General features: G+C 41.0%; 1 protein-coding gene across 1 annotated transcript in view; it reads right to left on the bottom strand.

Annotated features, from left to right (window-relative positions):
- PCSK2 (proprotein convertase subtilisin/kexin type 2) overlaps positions 1–20,386 on the bottom strand; it is a 281,880-nt gene extending 261,494 nt beyond the window's left edge. Inside the window, exon 1 of the mRNA XM_040447755.1 lies at positions 19,852–20,386. Within this exon, the coding sequence (XP_040303689.1) occupies positions 19,852–20,028 (177 nt within the window). The 5' untranslated portion in view covers positions 20,029–20,386. The remainder of the gene's footprint in view (positions 1–19,851) is intronic.
- Between the last annotated feature and the right edge of the window lie 210 nt (positions 20,387–20,596).

The raw sequence follows: 20,596 nt of genomic DNA, 5'->3' as shown, positions 1-20,596 counted from the left end.
TTGATGACTTTACAGAACCAACTGATTAGGGTTGAAATAATTTCAAACTCACAGAAAAATTTCAAGAATAGGGCAAAGAATGTTAATAGAACCTCTATCCAGAGTCTCCAGTCACTAACATTTTACTGCACTTTCTTGATCATGTTTTCTATGTATACATATTAATTTTGTTGAATTTTCTGAGTGTAATTTGTACATGGCATTTGTTTCCTAAGGACAAGACAGTATAAGTATTATAATCAGAAAACCAACTTTGATATAATATTATTTTCTCACTTGCAGACATCAAGACATCACTAATATTCACCATTTGTCTTAATAATATTATTTATGGCTTTTAAAAAGTCTGACCAAGGTCAATCCAGGATCACATGTTGCATGTAGTTTTCATCTCTCTTTTAATCTGGAAGAGTTTCTTAGTTTGTCTGTCTTTGTCTTTCATGACCTTAATACTTTTGAAGAGTACAAGCCAGTTATTTTGTAGAGTTCCATTCAATTGGGAATTGTCCAATGTTTTCTTACCATTAGACTGAAGTTATGTTTTTTGGCAGGGATATCACACACATCATGGTGTATGGTCTTGATACAATGTACAGTCTTTTAAATGCAACTACGTTAAGATAAGATTAACCATTCTGATCTCGCCCAACTAATAGTGAATTTACAGACTGAGCTCAAGACACATTTGTGGGCACATTCAATGCTACTTGCTCACAGACTTCTGAGCACTCAAGTGTGAGGATACTGAGTAACTTAAAAGCAAAACCTATGCTAACAATGAGAAAGTACACTTTGAAATAAAAACAATACCATTTACATTAGCATAAAATCAAAAATGAATTTATATTTGTTAGATATAAATCTAACAAATCAGGTGCAAGATATATTTGAGGGAAACTATAAAACTCTGATCAATGGTATCAAAGAAATAAATGGAGACATATTCCATGTTCATGGATAGCAAGACTTCATATTGTTAAGATGTAACTTCTTCCCAACCTCATCTATGGATTCAATTCAACCCCAATCAAAATCTTAGTAAATTGGTCTGTGGACATTGACAAATTGATTCCAAAGGTTATATGTAGAGACAAAAGACCTAGAATTGGCAACACAGTATCGAAGGACAGGAACAAAGTTGGAAGACTGACACTGCCTGATTTCAAAATTTACTGTAAAGCTATACTAATTGAGGCAGTACAGTCTTGGTGAAAGCATAGAATAATTGATCAAGAAAACAGAATAGAGAGCCCAGAAATAGGCCTGCATAGATATAGTCAACTGACCTTCGACAGAAGAGCAAAGGTAATACAATGGAATAAAGATAGTTTCTTTAACAACTGATGCTGGAACAACTGGACATCCACATGCAAAAACAAAACAAACAAAAAAAAAAAAATCCAGGCACAGACTTTACACCCTTTACAAAAATTAACTCCAAATGGATCATAGACCTAAATATGAAACACAAAACTATAAAACTCCTAGAAGATAGCATAGGAGAAAACCTAGATGACCTTGGGTATGTGATACATTTTTACATACCATACCAACGACACAATCTAGGAAAGAAATAATCGATAAGATGGGCTTCTTTTTTTTTTTTTAATTTTTTTTTCAACGTTTATTTTTTTATTTTTGGGACAGAGAGAAACAGAGCATGAACGGGGGAGGGGCAGAGAGAGAGGGAGACACAGAATCGGAAACAGGCTCCAGGCTCTGAGCCATCAGCCCAGAGCCCGACGCGGGGCTCGAACTCATGGACCGCGAGATCGTGACCTGGCTGAAGTCGGACGCTTAACCGACTGCGCCACCCAGGCGCCCCAAGATGGGCTTCTTTAAAAATAAAAACTTGTGCTCTCTGAAGGACAATATTAAGAGAATTAGAAGACAAGCCACAGACTGGGAGAAAATATTTGCAAGAAACACATAAAGGACCATTATCCAAAATAAACAAGGAACTCTTAAAACTGAACAGTCAGAAAACAAACAACCCAGTTAAAAAAAATGGCCAAAGATTTTAACAGACACCTCACCAATGAATACATACAAGTGGCAAATAAGCAGATGAAGAGAGTCTATATTATACACCATGAGAAATTGCAGGGACACCTGGGTGGCTCAGTCGGTTAAGCGTCCAACTCTTGATTTCAGCTCAGGTCATGATCTCATGGTTCATGGGTTCGAGCCCAACGTTGGGCTCTGTTTTGACAGGGTGGAGTTTGCTTGGGATTCTCTTTCTCCTCCTTCTCTTCCTGCCCCTTCCCTGCTCTCTCTTCCTCTCTCAAAATAAACAAATAAACCCAAAGGAGTTGAAAACTCATGTTTACACAAAAAGCTGCCCATGGATGTTTACAGCAGCTTCATTCATAATTGCTAATACCTGGAAGCAACCAAGAGGTCCTTCAGTAAGTGGCTGGATAAACTGGTATATCTAGATAATGGAATATCATTCAGTGCTAAAAACAAAGCAAAACAAAACAAAACAAAACACGAGGCTATCAAGCCATGAAAAGACATGGAGGAAACTTAAATACCTATTACTAAGTGAAAGAAGCTGATCTGAAAAGGCTACATTTTGTATGATTCCAATTCTCTGGTATTCTTAAAAGGGCAAAACTATGCAGGCAATAAAAAAGTGTTTTCCAGGGGTGGAGGGAAGGAGAGATTAACAGCAGAACAGATGATTTGGAGGGCAGTCAATAGTTTGCATTATATTATAATGATGGGTATTTGTCATTATACTTTTTCCAAACTCATAGAATTTACAACACAAAGAGAGTTGTGTCAGTAAGGCAAACTGAATTTGGGGTGATTATGGTGTGTCAACGTAGGTTCATCTTTGGTAAAAAATGTACCCTTCTAGTGAGTGATGCTGATAATGGGGAAGGAGATGTATGTGGGGGAGTGGGAAGGGGTATATAAGAAATCCCTGTATATTTAAATTTTGTTGGAAACTTAAAACTGCTTCAAAAAAGATAGCTTTGAAAAATATATACAGCCTATTTCAGTGGATTCTGATTGCTATAATTACCCAACCAGGGAGCAACATGTTGGGAATGGAATATAAAATATGTGGCTTTTATTTTTTATTTTTAATTACTGCTTTTATTTATTTTCATCATTCTTTTCCTGTTAATCTTGGAAAGCATGGTTGGGCAGTGAAAAACATAGGGATAAGGAGTTGGACATTTTGAATAAACACAATGCCTCCAAAACTGTAAAAGAATATAATTGAAAGGATTCAGTAAGAAGCTATTCCATTCTTAGCAGAGAGGCATATGGACACACAGAAAGTGATATGCTATCTCATAAAAATCAATCAATGAGAAACAGTGCAAGACCATTTCATACAGAAGGCAAACAAGCCACATTATTTAGATGAATAAAGTAAATATGATTTCCATAGAGGAGTAGAAGTCTTGACAGCTTCTTTGAACAGATGCCACTCATGCAGCAGAGAAGCCTAATTGTTTGTATGTGCCTTCAGCTTCTCTGTCAACAGGAGGAAGCCTGTGGAGTGAGGATGTCATTTCCTTGCATAACCAGATGTGACAGAGGATATTATTCAGCCTCAGCTTATCTGGGCATGTTATAAGGTTATCCTGGTCTGAGAAAGTCCGTTGTGTAGAACCAGAGCTTTCCACACCCCAACTTATAAAATGGGTATTCATTAAAGCTGAATGGAGTCATCAGATCAGGTGAAGTCTAACAAACTGGAGTAGAGAACTTATAACATGCTTTCCTTTGCACATAAATCTACGTGTGTCAGTCACCTTTCTGTCTGTAGAATCCATGCGTTTCAATGTGCTTATCTCTGTAGGACTCACTAAAAACCTGTTGATAAAATATGAATTGCATGGATGGATGTTCCTTTGGAATTAGATATTTCCAAGGGAGGAATTAGCTATTTGAAGGGAGACTAGCAGAGAGAGTGGAGTCACTGACCTCAAGTCACAGCACTCAGGACACCTTGTCCATTCCTAAGCCACTCCTGAGCATTTGTCTCCATGGACAACATTCAGCTCTCTTCTGTGATTCTGGGAGCCACTCTTGCCTACAACCAGGAGCTCAACAATGTGAAACAGCTGGCATTGTACATGGTTGTTTTCTATATTGTAGGACTGAATGAACAGTCCAAAGTGGGAATCAAGCTATGATTCACTACCAAAAAGTAAACAACTAATTTATATCAAGTTTATGACAACCAGGTAGTGAGACAGATAGAGGGTACCTGATTCTCTGCCTCACTCACTGTTTCTTTCTAGCCTCGGGCAAAATTTCCAAACACTATTTCAGAAATGAAAATTTAAGAACATACATTATTCCTTTAGAGGAGCCGGGAATAATCTACCTGTCAGATCCACTGGGATGACAGTGACATACTACTGTCCTGGCTTTTCTTTTTAGCTCCTAAGTTAGAAGGTCTGTTTTAGATTCATGCATTCATATGTTGGGAGAGGAAGTAGGATGCATTTAATCATTTTGTTCTTAGCTGGAATAAATTTCACAGATGGAACTGGCTGCCTCTACCAGCCATTTATTGTGGCTCCAAAGACAATAATTAAGCCATTCGTATCCTGGATGTCATCAGCCAGTGGCAATGGGATCAAAGACATGTAACCTGACTCCCAGTAGCATCATCTGTTAAAGGGGATGATGCTACCAGCTTCCAAAACATGACTGATTCCATAGGACAAAGGAACCAGGCTGGGAAACCTAGGCCCCTCCAACTCACTATTACCTGAACTTGTTATCCTAGGCTTTCCTGTTACACTTTCCAAGTATCCTTCAATGCCCCCTTCTACATAACGACAACATCCAAACTCCTCTGCATGGCTTGGGTGACCCCTCATAAACTGACCCCAGTCCACTTCTTTGGCTTCTCGGTCTCTCTCCACATTTAGCCAGACACAACCACTTGCATTCCCTCCAGAATCCTGGTGTGTTCCTTTGCACATGTCATGGGATCCTCTATAAACCCTCTTTCCTTTTGGCCTGTTGAAATTATGAGTCTCAGTGCAAATTCACATCAACCTGACACTGTCTGCCCTGGGAAGACTCCCTTTCTGCTGACAGTCATTGCCTCACGGGTACTGTATCATAAATCTACCACAAAACATATTGCCAGTATTCTAGTTGTTTACAAAGAGCACTGTATTCCTCTGATTTCTTTAAATCAGAACCTATATTCTATCTAACTGATGGCCTCTGTGCGTCAGATGGTGTTGATGCCCTGCCTTCATTCCCGTGGCCTACCCGGGACACCACCTGTAGACAGTACCTATACATGACAGAGTCTTCATGCATTTTTGCCTCTGGAAGCATGTTTGGTCTTCTTGGGGAAAGAAAAAGTGCCAGCAATTTGATGGCTCGGTTGCAACCCTCAGCAAAGAAGGAATGGCAGCTGGTGGTTAAATTTCCCAGCTTTCTCAGTCTTTGATGGGATAACTCAGAGATGTCATCACTCACAGAAGGTCTAGAATGTTGCAATAATGGTCTGCATTTTGTTTCTGCCTCTCTGGATCAATTCCATGGTTAGTTGTCTCCACACTGACTGAGCTTGGCCATGTGCACTTGTTTTGGCCGATGGGACTTAGTAAATGTGACACAAGCAAAGATTTGTTCCCAAATCCATGTCTCAGTGTCTGACATCATACTTGCTTATTGAATGTACTAAGTACATGATTGTTGAATGAACTGAATATTTTTCTGCTTCTATACTATCCCCTGGTATGACTGTGGCTCCTGTTAGTTTCTTTATCCATTCCTTTCAAACTCCCGTAATTTTCCCTTGGTCCTTTCCTCTTTTCCAGTTAATGGCCAGGAAGGTTTGTTTTGGCTTCAGCTGCTGGGTCTAAATTTAGGTTAATGTCAAGCCTCAGTGAAGACACAACTCTACAAAGTTCTCTTTGGCACTGATGCTGCCCTCCCTCCCCCAGAACATGGTACCACTTCTGGACTTCGAGATCGACAATGGCTTGTCTCCCATCCTTCTTCCCATGTCTTAGGCTCTGCAAGGTCTCTCTTGGTCTCCCATTCTTGGTTGACAGTCCCAAGAAATACAATCAGCAGGAACTGACTAGAATGGACCCTTGGATGCCAACTACTTTCTTGTGTCTGAATTTCCATCACCTTGGAAGGGAACTGATAGCCTCCTGATGAAACTGATTTTTTCCCCTTCACAGAAGTAGAGAGCAAGCTAAGGGCAAGGAAGGATAGAATTTGTGGATTACCTTATTTTCTGTCTTAGGTTTTTTATATCCCATCAAGTCACAACATTTTAGGCCATTAATGGTAATTAATTAATTGAAAGCCATTTAACACAAGCACAAATTAGGATCTTCATGTAACCTTTCCTAGCATGCTTGGTCTTCCTGATTGCAGCGTTACGTAACACATCAGTCTGTCATTTCGTGAGCATCCGATGATAATGTAAGCTTTTAGATTTTATTCCTCATCATTTATTTTTATATTTATTGAGTGCTTACTAAATGTACAGTGCTGTATTAATCACTAAGGGGGCAGTCAAAGAAACATCAATTCTTGTTCTGTATTTCACCTAGCGTAAATCCAATAGGTTGTGGCTGGTGCAGAATCCTTGCATCTACAAGCCGCTTTGTTTGGAAAACTGGTCTTTATACAACTTTTACAAGTAAAGTGGTGAAAAGCAGGCCAGGGGGATCTGCAGTGAAGTGGCGTGGTCAGATCCAGTTGGTGCGTGTGGCTAATTACTCAGGAATCTCATGCAGTTGGGGTCTCAGTCTCATCCAATATGAAAGGCGGATACAACGGTTCTCTGGTCTCTGAATCTCAGCCAATAAACGACAGGGTTCAAATGCTCATTGCTAGTAGTGAAGAACATAAACATCGTGCTTTATTTCCTTTTCCTCCTGTGTAAAATGAGAGGTTAAACTAATGCCTTTCTATGATTCCTTCCTGTAATTCCATCACTGTAGTTATTACTTGTAAAAATTTAAATGACTCCAGATAAACCACTTAGAATAATTAGGCTAACATATCACAAGTTTTTGGTGAGATAGCAATTTCCAAGCGGTCTGACAAGTGTTTAGAAACTATTATTTACAAACACCATTAAAATGACATATATTTAAATCACCTCAATGCTTTTCCTCTTTCCCCTCCCTTACACTTCTTGAAGAAATTGTCTTGATACCTCAACTTCATCATATTTACTGCTACCCTTCACAATGTGGCTTCCTTCCTATAGCAGACGTGATCACTTTTCTCCTCGGATCCCTTTGGGCCTTAGCATTTAGGGCAGGCCAGCTCTGCATTTCTTCACCTGAGTTTTCCCTAGTTGGCCAAATTCTGCTCTTCTGAACATGTGCCAGGTCAAAGTACTGGAGACTTAACGCCACCCAGGAGTAATTAGCAATCCTGAATCGATGTGTGATTGCAACTGGCACATAAATACCCCAGCTCCCTCACAGCTCAGGCAGGATACCTCTGGGGCACGTGTTCTACACCAGCTCTCCAGAGTTTCCTGGTGGGACTGAGCCCCCAGTTATCCACAATGGCAACTTGCTTTCCCTTTCCTGTTTCACTCCCCCCACTCCCCTACCAGTATTTTCTAGGTCCATTCCTTAAATAAACAACTTTCATTTAAATTCTTATCCCTTAATCCTGGAAACCCAAACTAACATATGTGTCCTCTTCCAATGTGCTAAGGTGGCACCTCCAATTTCAACAAGGACTTCATCTCTAAAACCAGTGGCCTTGGTTGCCCCATTCTTTCTTTCTTAACCCTCACCTACTTTCCTTTCACAGTCCTCAATTCTCCTTCCCTATCTCTAACAGTCCAAGCTCTGTCTCCTTGCCTGGCTCCTCTTTTCCCCTTCAGGTCCAAAGTTCTCCAGGATTTTGCCCTGGGACCTCTTCTCTCCTTTTTCTCTCAACACTCTTCCTTGGCAATGCTATCTATTGCTGTGGTATGACTGAGGTGTATGTGGATGGATGTTTGTGCATTTGACTTTCAGATCCTTGGCCAGCTTTACCTCTTTTTGACTTTGGTAATTAACCTCTATGGGCATTATCATTATCTGGATGTGCTTGGGACTCGGAGCCTAGAGAGTCAACACCCCAGTCACTAACCAGAGCTTTCTCTCAGTTCTCTCACTATGAATCCCAATTTACCTTCCGTTCTAGTTTATGGATAGTCTCTAGTTTTTAAAAACTTCATTTCTCTCTCTCCCAACCTCTACCACCCCCACTTAAGTGCCGTTTAAGAAAATGATGCAGTTGGTGCCACTATAAATCGATTCTCTCCCTCTTGGCCCCTCAGTGCTGCCCAGAAGTCGTCCTTTGCCCTTTGTCAGCATCCCTTCCCTTGCCAGTAACAGTGTGCAAAACGTTGTCTCCCTTGAAGCCCCCACGCCGTCACCTCTTCCCTCACTGGAAGCGTTTACTTTGCTTCCTTCACCTTTGAAGTAGTTGTGACTCCTCAGTGGGTATTCTCCCCATATCCTCTTCTGTGACCTACACACTGAACTTCATCTGCCCATCCTGTTTTTTTAGCTCAGAGAGAAGAGAGTTCCCTTTTCCTACTCAGGCTCCTTTCACTTTTCAGTAAAGCCTAGCTAGGCAAGAGACAAATGAAAATGAAGAATTTGGGATTGAAGAAGTTCTGGGTAAAGTAATTGTGATGAAATCACAAGCAATTTTAATGTAGAACAAATACCAGCAATACTGTAAATCATGGTTATATGCAGAAGGTTAATATTTACACGTAACCTAGTGCAAAATATGACACATCAAATGAATAATTTAAAACTTAAAGTAGTGTGTACAGGGGCACATGGGAGGCTCAGTCAGTTAAGGTTCCAACTCTTGATTTCCACTCAGGTCATAATCTCCCAGATTGTGAGACTGAGCCCCATGTTGGGCTGAGTGTTGACATCAGGGAGCCTGCTTGGGATTTTCTCTCTCTGCCCCTCCTCTGCTCATGCTCTCTCTCTGTCTCTTTCTTTCAAAAATAAATAAATATTGGGGCGCCTGGGTGGCTCAGTTGGTGGAGCGTCCGACTTTGGCTCAGGTCATGATCTCACAGTCTGTGAGTTCGAGCCCCGCATCAGGGTCTGTGCTGACAGCTCAGAGCCTGGAGCCTGCTTCGGATTCTGTGTCTCCCTATCTCTCTGACCCTCCCCCGCTCATGCTCTGTCTCTCTCTCTGTCAAAAATAAAAATAAACATTAAAGAAATTTAAAAATAAATAAATAAATAAATATTTTTTAAAAAAGTAGTGTGTACAATATAATCCCAGTTCCGTAAAACAATTTATCTAACTACCTTTTTTCTCTCTATATATATATATATTCTTACAGAAATATCTGCAATAAAATTTATCTAATGCTATTAATGGTTATTTCTGAGTAATGAGGTTTGGGGTAATAAAAAAAAAACCCACCTTTCTTTCAGTGCTTTTTTTGTACTACTTTATATTAAAAAATAGTAATGAGAACGTGTAATTTTGACAAAAATAATTAAGTTATTGTATTTTTTACATGATCAGGGAGTCTTAATTTATGTCAAGTTAACAACTTGGTTATTTGTATTCATTGCATTCATGAGGACTGCAACAAGTAAGAACACTGTGTTTACACTGAGAGATTAGCCATCCCCCCAGTAGAAGAATTCACAATTTTGTTTGCTTGTTTGCTTAAATATCAAGAGGAAAGACACTCGATTATCTAAGAAATCTGACGCCAACATAAATTAGATCATTCATTCAACAACTACTCACTGTAGGCTTAGTTTTATCAGGCGTCGCATTTACACAGAAAGCAAGACTTATGATGTCACTACTCTCCGCTTATATTAAAACACTGGAACAGTGAAAGCCAAGTATCCCAGGTCAAAAAATTTTTTTCTAATGCCATTACTGTACGTGGCATATGTTTTAAGCCTAAGTTATTATCTTCCTGTTCTTGATGTCTCCAAATAAGTCGTCCTAACATGTTTCTTATCTTCCTTTGAACTCTTTCTACCTTGACACAATGTAAGCATTAAGTGAATCTATTTAGGAAAATTTAGGAGAAGAATTGGATGTTCATGAGAGTCAAGCAAAAATGAACTATTGGAACCTCATCAAGATGAAAAGTCACAGGGAAGGAAACAATCAGTAAAATTGAAAGGCAACCAATGGAATGGGAGAAGATATTTGCAAATGACATATCAGATAAATTGTTGGTAACCAGAATCTGGAAAGAACTTATCAAACTCAACGGGGGCCCCCCCCCGCAAAAAAAAAGTAATCCAGCAAAGAAAAGGGCAGAAGGCATAGACATTTTTACAAAGAGGACAGCCAGATGGCTAACAGACACATGAAAAGATGATCAACATCACTCATCCACAAGGAAATACAAATCAAAACCACAATGAGACACCACCTCACACCTGTCAGAATGGCTTAGATGAACAACTCAGGAAACAACAGATGTTAGCAAGGATACGGAGAAAGGGGCACCCTTTTGCACTATTGGTGGGAATGCAAACTGGTGCAGCCCCCCTGGAAAGCAGTATGGAGGTTCCTCAAAAAATTAAAAATAGAGCTATCTTACAACTCAGCAATTGTACTACTAGGAATTTATCCAAAGGATACAAAAATGCTAATTCGAAGAGGCACATGCACCCTAATGTTTATAGCAGCACTAGTGACAATAGACAAAGTATGGAAAGAGCCGAAATGTCATCAGCTGACAAATGGATAAAGAAGATGTGATATATATAGAATGGAATAGTATTTGGCAATCAAAAAGAATGAAATCTTGCCATTTGCATCATGAATGGAACTAGAGTGTGTTATGCGAAACGAAATAAGTCAGTCAGAGAAAGACAAATAGATGATTTCACTCATGTGTGGAATGTAAGAAACAAAACAGGAAAAGAAAGAAAAAAAGAAAAATAAGATAAAAGCAGAGTGGGAAGCAAACCATAAGAGACTCTTAAATACAGAAGACAAATTGAGGGTGGCTGGAGGGATGTTGGGTGGGGGGATGGGCTAAATGGGTGATGGGCATTAAAGAGGGCACTTGTTGGGATGATCACTGGGTCTTATATGTAAGTGATGAATCACTAAATTCTAATCCTAAGATCATTATTACACTGTATGTTAACTAACTTGGATTTAAATAAAAATTTAAAAATGCATATATTAATTAATTTGATACAGAATTAAAATAATAATTATAAAAATAAATAAAGTTATAAATAAAGAGCAACCCTAGGATTCTACAGTTCTCATGTTCTTGTCAACTTCCTAATGGAGAAGCTACCAACATCTTGTGATATTGTTGAGGCTACTTCATTTGTGTCAGAAAATCAAGGGTTTGTGTCCATGTTTCACTTTCAACCTAAGAGTTTGTTATATTCAGTTATTCTCATCAGAGGAGCTCAGCACATCACAACCTTCTCCAAAAAGTTATGGTCAAATTGTTTTAGGGACAAAAAATGATTTGTCTAGAGAATTTATTGCTTTTTATATATACCTAACACAGAATAATAGAAGCCATTCATTAATATGGAACCATTACACTTAGGGTAGAACTGTTAATTCAAATGCAATTTCTTGATTCCCTAACCATTAGTGGAGTTTAGTCACTTAATGGACTTCAGCTATTCAGCTATTATACACACACACACACACACACACACACACACACAGGCTTCTTTAGAAGTATATTAGTATATTAGTAAAGAAGATGAAACTAAAACTCTTGCTTTCGAATGTCCTGTGATTATTTGACTCTCAAATAATAACCCACAAATTCAGTTCAGGGTTTCTTTTTGAAATGATGAATCTGAGCTCAAATGTAAAATGAAGCCACTGCTCTAGTGGGTGGAAAAAGTATGAACTTCAGGTTTTATGTTTTATTTTTAAAGCCTGACTTCTTTGAGCAGTTACAGCCAAATATATAATTATTGCAAACTTAACTATAGCATCACTCCCTGATGTGCTGTAACATTGTGATCTACAGCTAATAAGACCTTTTGAAAGAGACATTGAATTTTAGATATTCATTCATTTGAGAAAAAGAATTTTTTTTGATCTATTCTATCACTGATAATTTATAAGTTGGGAATTTAGAGAAACGCAGGAGTCTGCCAGTCATTGACATGAGGCCTGTTACCTACTTCTATTTCCTAGCTACATTGCTGCCTATAAATAAATGGACGCTACAGGGGTAGTTTCTTGAAAGCTAGTACTTCAAGTGCCTTTTCTCTGAGTTAATGGCCGAATAGTCACCTTGTGATCCAGGTGTACTTATCAGTGAAGAAGCACATAATGAGTCCCTATTATGAGTAAAGCATATTGGTCGCCAGTGGGACAGGAGTATTTAATGGGTTGTGTATTCTTCCTGGAGAAGAAAAATCACAAAGACCTGTAAAGTTGGTTGACATTACGAGGTGAAGATGTAGGAGCTTTCATAAGTCTTTTAAAAATTATTATTCTTGTAATTTGGTTTGGTTTGGTTGTAAGGTTCAGAGAATACTCTTGCAACCTAAGAAAGAAGGATATTTATTGACAGGATATTGGCTTGGGTAATGTTGGTGGTTCTAAAGATAAACTCTCAAATCCCAGTGCCTTAATGTAATAGCGATTTACTTTCTCACTCATAAAGCTCTTCTAAGTCAAGAATCAGGGACCTGGGGTCCTTCCATCTTGCGACTCTACTGTCTTTGGCATTTGGCTTCCAAAGTTACTGTTCTTAATCACGTCAAACCTCAGAAGAGAAGAGGTGGAGAATCAACCTATGGTCAGTTTTTACGCATCAAGCAAGGAAGAAGTGCACATCACTTCTGCTTACATCCCACTGGCTAGCATCCTCATATGGTGGTACCTATCTGCAAAGCAGGCTGGGAAATGTGGTACTGCTGTGGCCCAAGGAGAAGACAAAATTAGTCTGGTAACTAGCCTTTACCTTCTGTCCCATCTTTTGCTGGGAAATGGAGCTGGGAAGTTATAGGAACTCAGATGAAATGTCTGCATCTCCCATGGCCTGGATAGTCTCTTTCATGACAACTAGACCCCATTTTCCTCTCTATAGCAACTAGTGAATCAAATTTCCTAAGAAAGTCAGCATGATTGGTTAAGATAATTACCATGGGCTATAGTGAATTTAATTCTGGATTATTTCAGCCAGGCACTCTCAAGGATCATGGCCAACTCCTGGATGGGTTCCCATTGGGCTGTTTACTCCTCATTCAATCAGTTGTCACTCCCAAGAAAGTACAACTTACAATTGTTTTCTTGAGCAAAAAAATGTAACCAGGTCATCACCTTATTATTATTACTCCTACCAATAATAGGTTTTTTATTCTATGCACTTGCCACTGTGTTCAAAACCTTATACACACTGTACTATTTATTTTTCACAACCACCATATTTTATTAGCCATTTCAAATAAACATGAGCCTCTTAGAGATTTCATAATCTAGACAAGTTTCTGGTACTTTCTAATTCTAAATCCCATTATCTATACCTTTGAACATTGCTGTTCCTGGCTTCCTTTAGTCACAAGAGAGGCATTGTATATAGTGAGTGCTGGGACAAATGTGACTGGTGCCAAGAAAAGGAACAGATTAAATGCAGGGGAAGTCCCAAAGAGATAGAGAATATTCCAGTCTAAGTCAGTCAGATAAGGCTTAAGGGATGAGCTTGGACTTGACCTAAAGCATACTGTATTAAGTTAGAGTCCAAAAGGAATTCATAGCTTTCATGTTGGGGAAGTTGAGTTCTGAGCTATTTACCTTTGGTTACCATGGTAATAGATCGTGTAGTGTCAGAAAAACTGTCCCTTAAGGGATTCTTAGATAGGAATCCTCTTGGAAACACTTAGGATCAAATCTATCTCTTGTTTTGTTTCCCCTTCTGAACCATGTTAATCTTGATCTAGAGGAGAAGAGGGCAGAGGGTGGAAGACTACTTCTTCTGACTCACAATTGATCCACGATGAAATGAGAGTGAAATTATAGAATCTGGATTCAATATTGTTAATACCACTAAAAGGGCGAAAATAAATATATGACAAAAGATTCCTCCTATCCACAATAGCTAAAGAGCTCCTACAAACAGAAAATTAAGACAGACAATCCAAAAGAAAAAAAAAAAAAGAAAAAAGAAAGAAAGAAAGAGGAAGAAAAGAAAGAAAGAAGAAACAAAGATAGAAAAAGAAAAGAAAACAAAACCAAACTTTTCAGGGCAAAAGACTTGAACAAATGATGTGTAAAAAAGGATTTCCAAACCACTAATAAGCATATGAAGAGGTATTCCGCTTGAGGTGATCATCAGGGAAATGCAAATTAAAATCACAATGAAATATCATTATGTACCCACCAAAATAACTAAAAGGAAAAGGCATAAGAAATCAAATGTTGCTGAGAATGTGGAGCGATCAGAAACCTCACACATTGCTGGTGGTCAGTGTGTCTGTGGCAGGCGGAATTCTGAAATGACCCCCACCAAGATTTCCTCTCCCTCGTGTACGTGCCCTGTATCATCCCCTCCCCGTGAGTGTGGGGACAGGATTGTGAAGATGATGGATGTCATTTATGTTATTAGATTACCTTTTGTGGCAGAGGGGAGGGATTTTATCAAATGTAGTTAAGGTCCCAAATCAGTTTACCTGAATTAATCAAGACAATTCTCCTGGGTGGGCCTCACCTAATCAGGCTCACCTAAACAGGGACTGAGCCTTTCCTGAAAGAAGGGTGAAAGTGTGAGAAGGTTTATGGAAAGGGTCATGCAGCAAGGTCATGAGCGTAGCTCTAGGAGCTGAGAGTGGAACTTGCAAAAATTGAAGACTCCAGGTCTACAACTACAAGGAGCTGAATCCTAAACACCTGAATATGCTTGGAAGTGGACTTCCCCTTAGTTGTGCCTGTAGATGAGGACATAGCTGGCCACTATCTTAATTTCTACCTGTAAGCCCATGAGCAGAAGACCCAGCTAAAATGTGCCAGACTCCTTATCCATGAAAACTATGAAATAATGAATTTGTGTGGTTTTAGGACACAAAGTCTGTAGTATTTGTCACACAATGGAAAACTGATACGGTCTCCTAAAGTTGAATGTATATATGCCCTTTTACTCAACAATTCTAATCCTAGGGATATTCCCAACAGAGAGACATATCTGCCGGGAATACATACATTACAAATTCCACAGAAGCAATAATCATAATAGCCTAAAACTAAAAACTACCTAAATGAGCAAGAGGGGGAACTTATGGGGTATGGATAATACTTTATTTCTTGATTTGGATGCTCATTACATAAGTGTGCTCAGTTTGTGACAGTTTATGAACTGTGTTCTTTCCTAAGTTATACTTCAATAAAATTAAAAGAAATTTGATTTTAACATTAAATTCAATTAAAGGATTCAATTCAATTAAAGTTAAAATTAAAAGTCAGTTAAAATGAAAAGAAGTTTATTCTTTCATTGTATACCAGCACGATTATTGCTAGAGTTTTTCAAATGCAGTGAGCACACATATAAAAGTGGTCACATGATTTTACTTGTGTAATTATCCTAGCCTCAGTCCTACCTGAACAAAAACCAAAACCTACTGTAGCAAAACAAAAACACTTCATTGTCAATTGTTTGGATTTCTACCTTAATTCTTACTTGATTTTTGGCTAACCTTCAATATACTGTTTTAATAAATATTTTTTGTTCTTTTTCCAAGAGATTTAAAATTAGTAGTATATTAAGAATTTTAAGGGGTGATTGGGTGGCTCAGTCGGTTAAGCATCCGACTTTGGCTCAGGTCATGATCTCATACACAGTTTGTGAGTTCGAGCCCTGTGTCAGGCTCTGGGCTGACAGCTCAGAGCCTGGAGCCTGCTTCACATTCTGTGTCTCCTCTCTCTCTGCCCCTCCCCGTCTCGTGCTCTGTCTCTCTCTGTCTCTCAATAATAAATAAACATTAAAAATAAAAAAAAAAAAAGAATTTTAAGACACTCGGAAAAACACCTCTGATGTTATTGTAAACTCACTTACTCTCCTAGACATATACATATGTCTATACATCTTTTTTGATGAACAGATGTCTTTTAGCCAGGTCACGATAAAATAGAAAACTTTAGTCTCAACACACCTTTCTGACAGTAAAGTTACAGGTATTTTTGTTCCATTTCGGGGAGGAAATACATTTGTTTGGTCATGGCCTTGCAAGAGTTTGGTAAAAAAAATCACCAGGTATTCATTTAATATCTCATATATAGACCACTGTGCTAAAGCCCTATGGCTTTAAGAAGTGTATTGTTTCTACTCTTAAAAGATTTATGATCTACCTGAAGTACATACTCATACACATTTGTTAATGACATAGGTTTATACGTTAATACCAAATAGGTGTTGGATATAGAAAAAATTACAAAGAAAGAAAGGAAAGGGAAAACATCAGAACTCTAAAATGGTGCCCAGAGAGCAGAGTTCTTGGCTGTCTGGGAAGGTTTCCCGGAGGCAGTTCGGTAGGAAAACAAAGTTATTTTCCACAAAGCAAATTTGGTTTTAAATCTGAGTTTTTTTCACTCTCCAGATATAAGTTTAACTGGTTGGGGCTTTAAGTTTTTCATCTGAGAATTAGGTCTGATGGCAACAATTTCTACCTCACAGGCTTGTGAGTTTAGATGGGATAACTTAGTAAAATAGCGGGTTCCCCTAGTCTGTATAGCTGACCCTTCTTTGGGATGAATAAGTAATCACCGAGGATCCTTGGTGTCTGACCCTGAGCATTGGAGAGGATGGGGCGGTAGGGAATTGGAAGATACACTAAGTATTAGAGAGAGGAAGGAGAAGGACGTATTGTAGGTTTAAAATGAAAAAAAAAAAAAAGAGTGACAAAAGTGCAGTATGTGATGAGAACAAGACAGGACAGTGTGTAAGAAACCTGGAGGAACAGATAAAACTAAGGAAGTTTCCTTACAGGCTGGCAAACCCAGTACTAGGCTGGCCATGGTGAGGACTAGAGGTAAGCATGGAGGATATGGTCCTTGAATATTTACCTTTTAAGTGGAAAGACAATACTTACACCCACATTTACTTACATATATAAAATGACTGGAGGAAGAGTGTTGGGATGTACTAGCTTATGTCATGTAGGCTTTGCTTTTTCATCCCGTGGGAATTTGGAGAAGAGAAAGCACATGGTGGTCCATAGCATCAGGGAAGGTTTGGAGCTCAGTCGTGAAGGAAGAAGGGTGGGACATGAATTCAAGGAAAGAAAAGAGGGCTCCTTCTACACAGGTGTGGCACCATGCAAAGATTTGTCAGACAGAAGCATTCTGCCATAGGCTGATTTTTTTTTAACTTAACTATATATCAGAACAAAAATCATTTGGTTAAGTGATACTGTTTTTGAGAGGGGGGTATAGAGAGGGGAGGAGAGGTGGCAAGGTAAAAGTTCATTTTTCCCAGATAGAAATTGCATGTTTGTGGCTGACTCAAAGCCAGTGGGCTCCTCTCAAATGAAGAGTAGGGGTGAGAGAGACTTAGGTATCTGATTTTACCCCAGAGTATGAGTTCCCTGAGAGTTCACAGTACGCATATCAAGATTCTCCAGATATATTTAGGATGACATTGTCCCTACACCTCCTTTCTCAAACTCCACCGTCAAAACTACAAATCCCCTCATTAAGCCGTTTACCTCTACAAAACAAAACAAGACAAAACAAAAGTGACCCCTTGGAGAATTAATAAGTCAAGTCATTATCTGTCTTAGTTACACCCGGATTTGCTTAAGTTGCTAAGATCCTAAAGGGCATTGTCTAAAGGGGAAGTAAGGAGGAGGTTAACAATAGTCTGCCTACACTATGAAAAGGTGCATGGTACGGAAAGAGTAGCAGGTATTCCCGAATCAGCTGCAGCCCCTTGGCAGTCAGAAACTAAAAAGCCTGATGCCATATCCCTTTTCAGCCCACCTCAAAGCTCAACACATGCTGCAGAGCACTTAGCCTGTTTGGCATGTACTAAGAGGTAAAGAGCATGAGTTTATTTCTGAAAGATCCGGGTTTAAATCCAGATCTGGTTGTTTTTTTTACCTTGGGCCCTGATCTGAGCCAATGTCCTTATCAGTGCCATGAGCTTAATAATAATAGCAGCTTCCTCGGAGTTGCTGAGAATATTAAATAAGAATATGTGTAAGGACTCCAGCACACAAGGGTGCCCCATTGTAGTCAGGTAATAATAATCACGGTGACAATCACTGTTCTATCTGTGGCTCCTGGGTCCCGAGTCTTGTCTCCTAACAAGTTAGGGAGGTGGGTAGGGAAGGAAGGGGGGTCTGCTTGTTTCCTGTGTTGAAATAAACACAAACTCTTGAAACAGCCCCAGACCCTGGGCCAGAAGACAGCGGGCTGCTCCCTCAGCTCGCATCCTCTCTCCCTGCTCCACCCACGCTTCCCGGGAGCAACAAGTTCCCTTCTGCAAAGACCCGCCCGCGCGCCACTGGTAGACCCGGCGGGCTTCTCCTCCTAGACTAGTATGACTGGCGGGGAAACCCACCGAGGGTCGAAATCGCTGCTGCCAACACCCTACCGGGGAGGGAGAGCCAGCTGCTCATGAGGGAGCCGCGTCCGGGAGGAAGACGGGAGGCATGGGAAGTCCGGACAGAGGGACTGATAGGAAACCTAGTTCGCACTGCCCTTGAGAGGCAAAAACAACAAAAGAAAGCACCCACCGCTCGTTTCCCGCCCCTCTCCTGGGATCGGGAGGGAGAAGATAGGGCCCCGAATCCCACACCTCCACCCAGCCTCCACCCAGACCTCCACCCAGCCTTCTGGTTGCCAAATCGCATTCCTACGTCCTCCACGCTCCCCTTTCCCGGTTTCTCCGTGCATCCTCTCACTCTACCCCACCTCTCGCCAGGTCTCCTAAGGACACTTGCGATTTCTGACAAGATATTTCGTAAGAAGGACAAGCAGGTAAGCCACGGCCCCCACCCAGCACTCTCCTTTCCGCTGCGTCCCAGATGGATACTCTGGAGTCACAAAAGGAGTCCCAAGGCGTCTTAGGTTGGGAGCCTTAGGCAGCTGCCCGAACAGTTGAACTCTGGCAACTTCTTGGAATGGGGATCCTCGCGCCCTCGTGAGAAAGCCAGGGTGGCCGCCCACACACCAGGAGAGACACCCCAACTTCTCCACAGGGAACTCCTCTAAAATCTACCTTTCCAGCTTCTACAGCTGTGAGTTGAGAATCAGAGCTAACTAGGAGTACGCTTCGGGGGCGGGCGCTCGTGGGCAGGGGCGAGGGCGAGAAGTTCCACCCGGATTTTGGAAAGAAACCCCAGTTCATGTCTCCAAGTCTCCTGGAGCCAGAGAGCTGTTAAGGAACGGGGCCGGTCACCGGGAGGGAAGTCCTCCTAGCGCGGGGTCCGAAAAGCACGGAGGTGAATTGCAATATCCAAGCTTTTAGCCTTGTCCCTTGGAAACTACTCTTTCTCCAGGGGATGGGGGCGGGGGATACATCCCTGGCAAAGACTGCCAACGTCAAGCCCAGATGTTCAGCACTTCATTCCCCCATCCCCACCCAGCCTTGAGAACTTGGTACCTCGGACAGCAGCCCGGGCGCAAGGCATTGTCAGAAAGGTGTTATCTTGTTTTCGCCACCAAGTCAAAGAGCAATAAATTATTTTTATGACCTTACTAGTATAATTTGAAGGACATTTTAATTACATAACCCGTGAAAGATCACCGGAGGCAATGTCGTGTTAAAGAGCCCATGGCAGAATATCTGCATCGCATGAGAAAGAAAACTTGCAAATCTGCAATGAGATTGCGCAGGGCTGCCCCCGTTTTGAAACAACATGCGAAATGCAAGGGAGATTTTACCTTTCGGACTCCAAAGCCGTGTTCTGCTGCAACTTGGCGAGCTTCTTCCTCTCCTCCTTTATGCAACTCCACAAGAAAATGATTCGTGAAGACCGGTCTCTCGGCAGATGCAAAAACCATGACACAGAAGAGGAGCCCGGCGGCCGCCTTCCACTGGGAGACACAGCCACCTTTCATCTTTCTTGGGAGTGAAAAGTGGTGCTAGGAGGCGCGCAGGCTGGTGGAGCGGAGCACTCGGAGGAAAGGTGCAAATGAAAAATGTATATATATAGTTTTTTTTGTTTGTTTTAAAAAAAATCTCTGTGTAGAGAAAGAGACTGATTAGGGGGCTCAGAAAGCAGCAAATCAATGTGTATTCTCCTCCAGCATCTGGCTGGCGGGGAAGCCGTGTAGTCAGGCTCGCTGGCAGAGGTGCGAATGTGGGGAGCTGTGTGTATCTGAGAGAAAGAGCGAGTGTATGTCTGTGCTTGAGGCTAAATCTGCATTTTCAGCTCCTCCTCGGCTCCAATTCCACTGGGGACAGAGGAGAGCACCAGCCTGGCTGACGTGCGCTCGCCAGCAGCCAATGAGGGCCGGAGATGCGACGGGCCCCGCCCTGGGCCGCCCCGGGCCCACCCCTGCCCGCCCCCAGACCGGCCGGTCCGCCTCCGCCGGCGGGGGGCGCTGAGCGGCGAGCCCGCGCCCCCGCCCCTTTCAGAACCCTGGAGAGCTCCTCCATCTCTCCACCCGGGCCCGCCTAGCTCCC

This window comes from Herpailurus yagouaroundi, unplaced genomic scaffold, assembly GCF_014898765.1.
Source record: "Herpailurus yagouaroundi ecotype Mexico unplaced genomic scaffold, PumYag 196, whole genome shotgun sequence".
Classification (NCBI taxonomy): Eukaryota; Metazoa; Chordata; class Mammalia; order Carnivora; family Felidae; genus Herpailurus; species Herpailurus yagouaroundi.
Note: the sequence above shows the minus strand (reverse complement) of the source record. Positions and strands in the feature narration are given on the sequence as shown.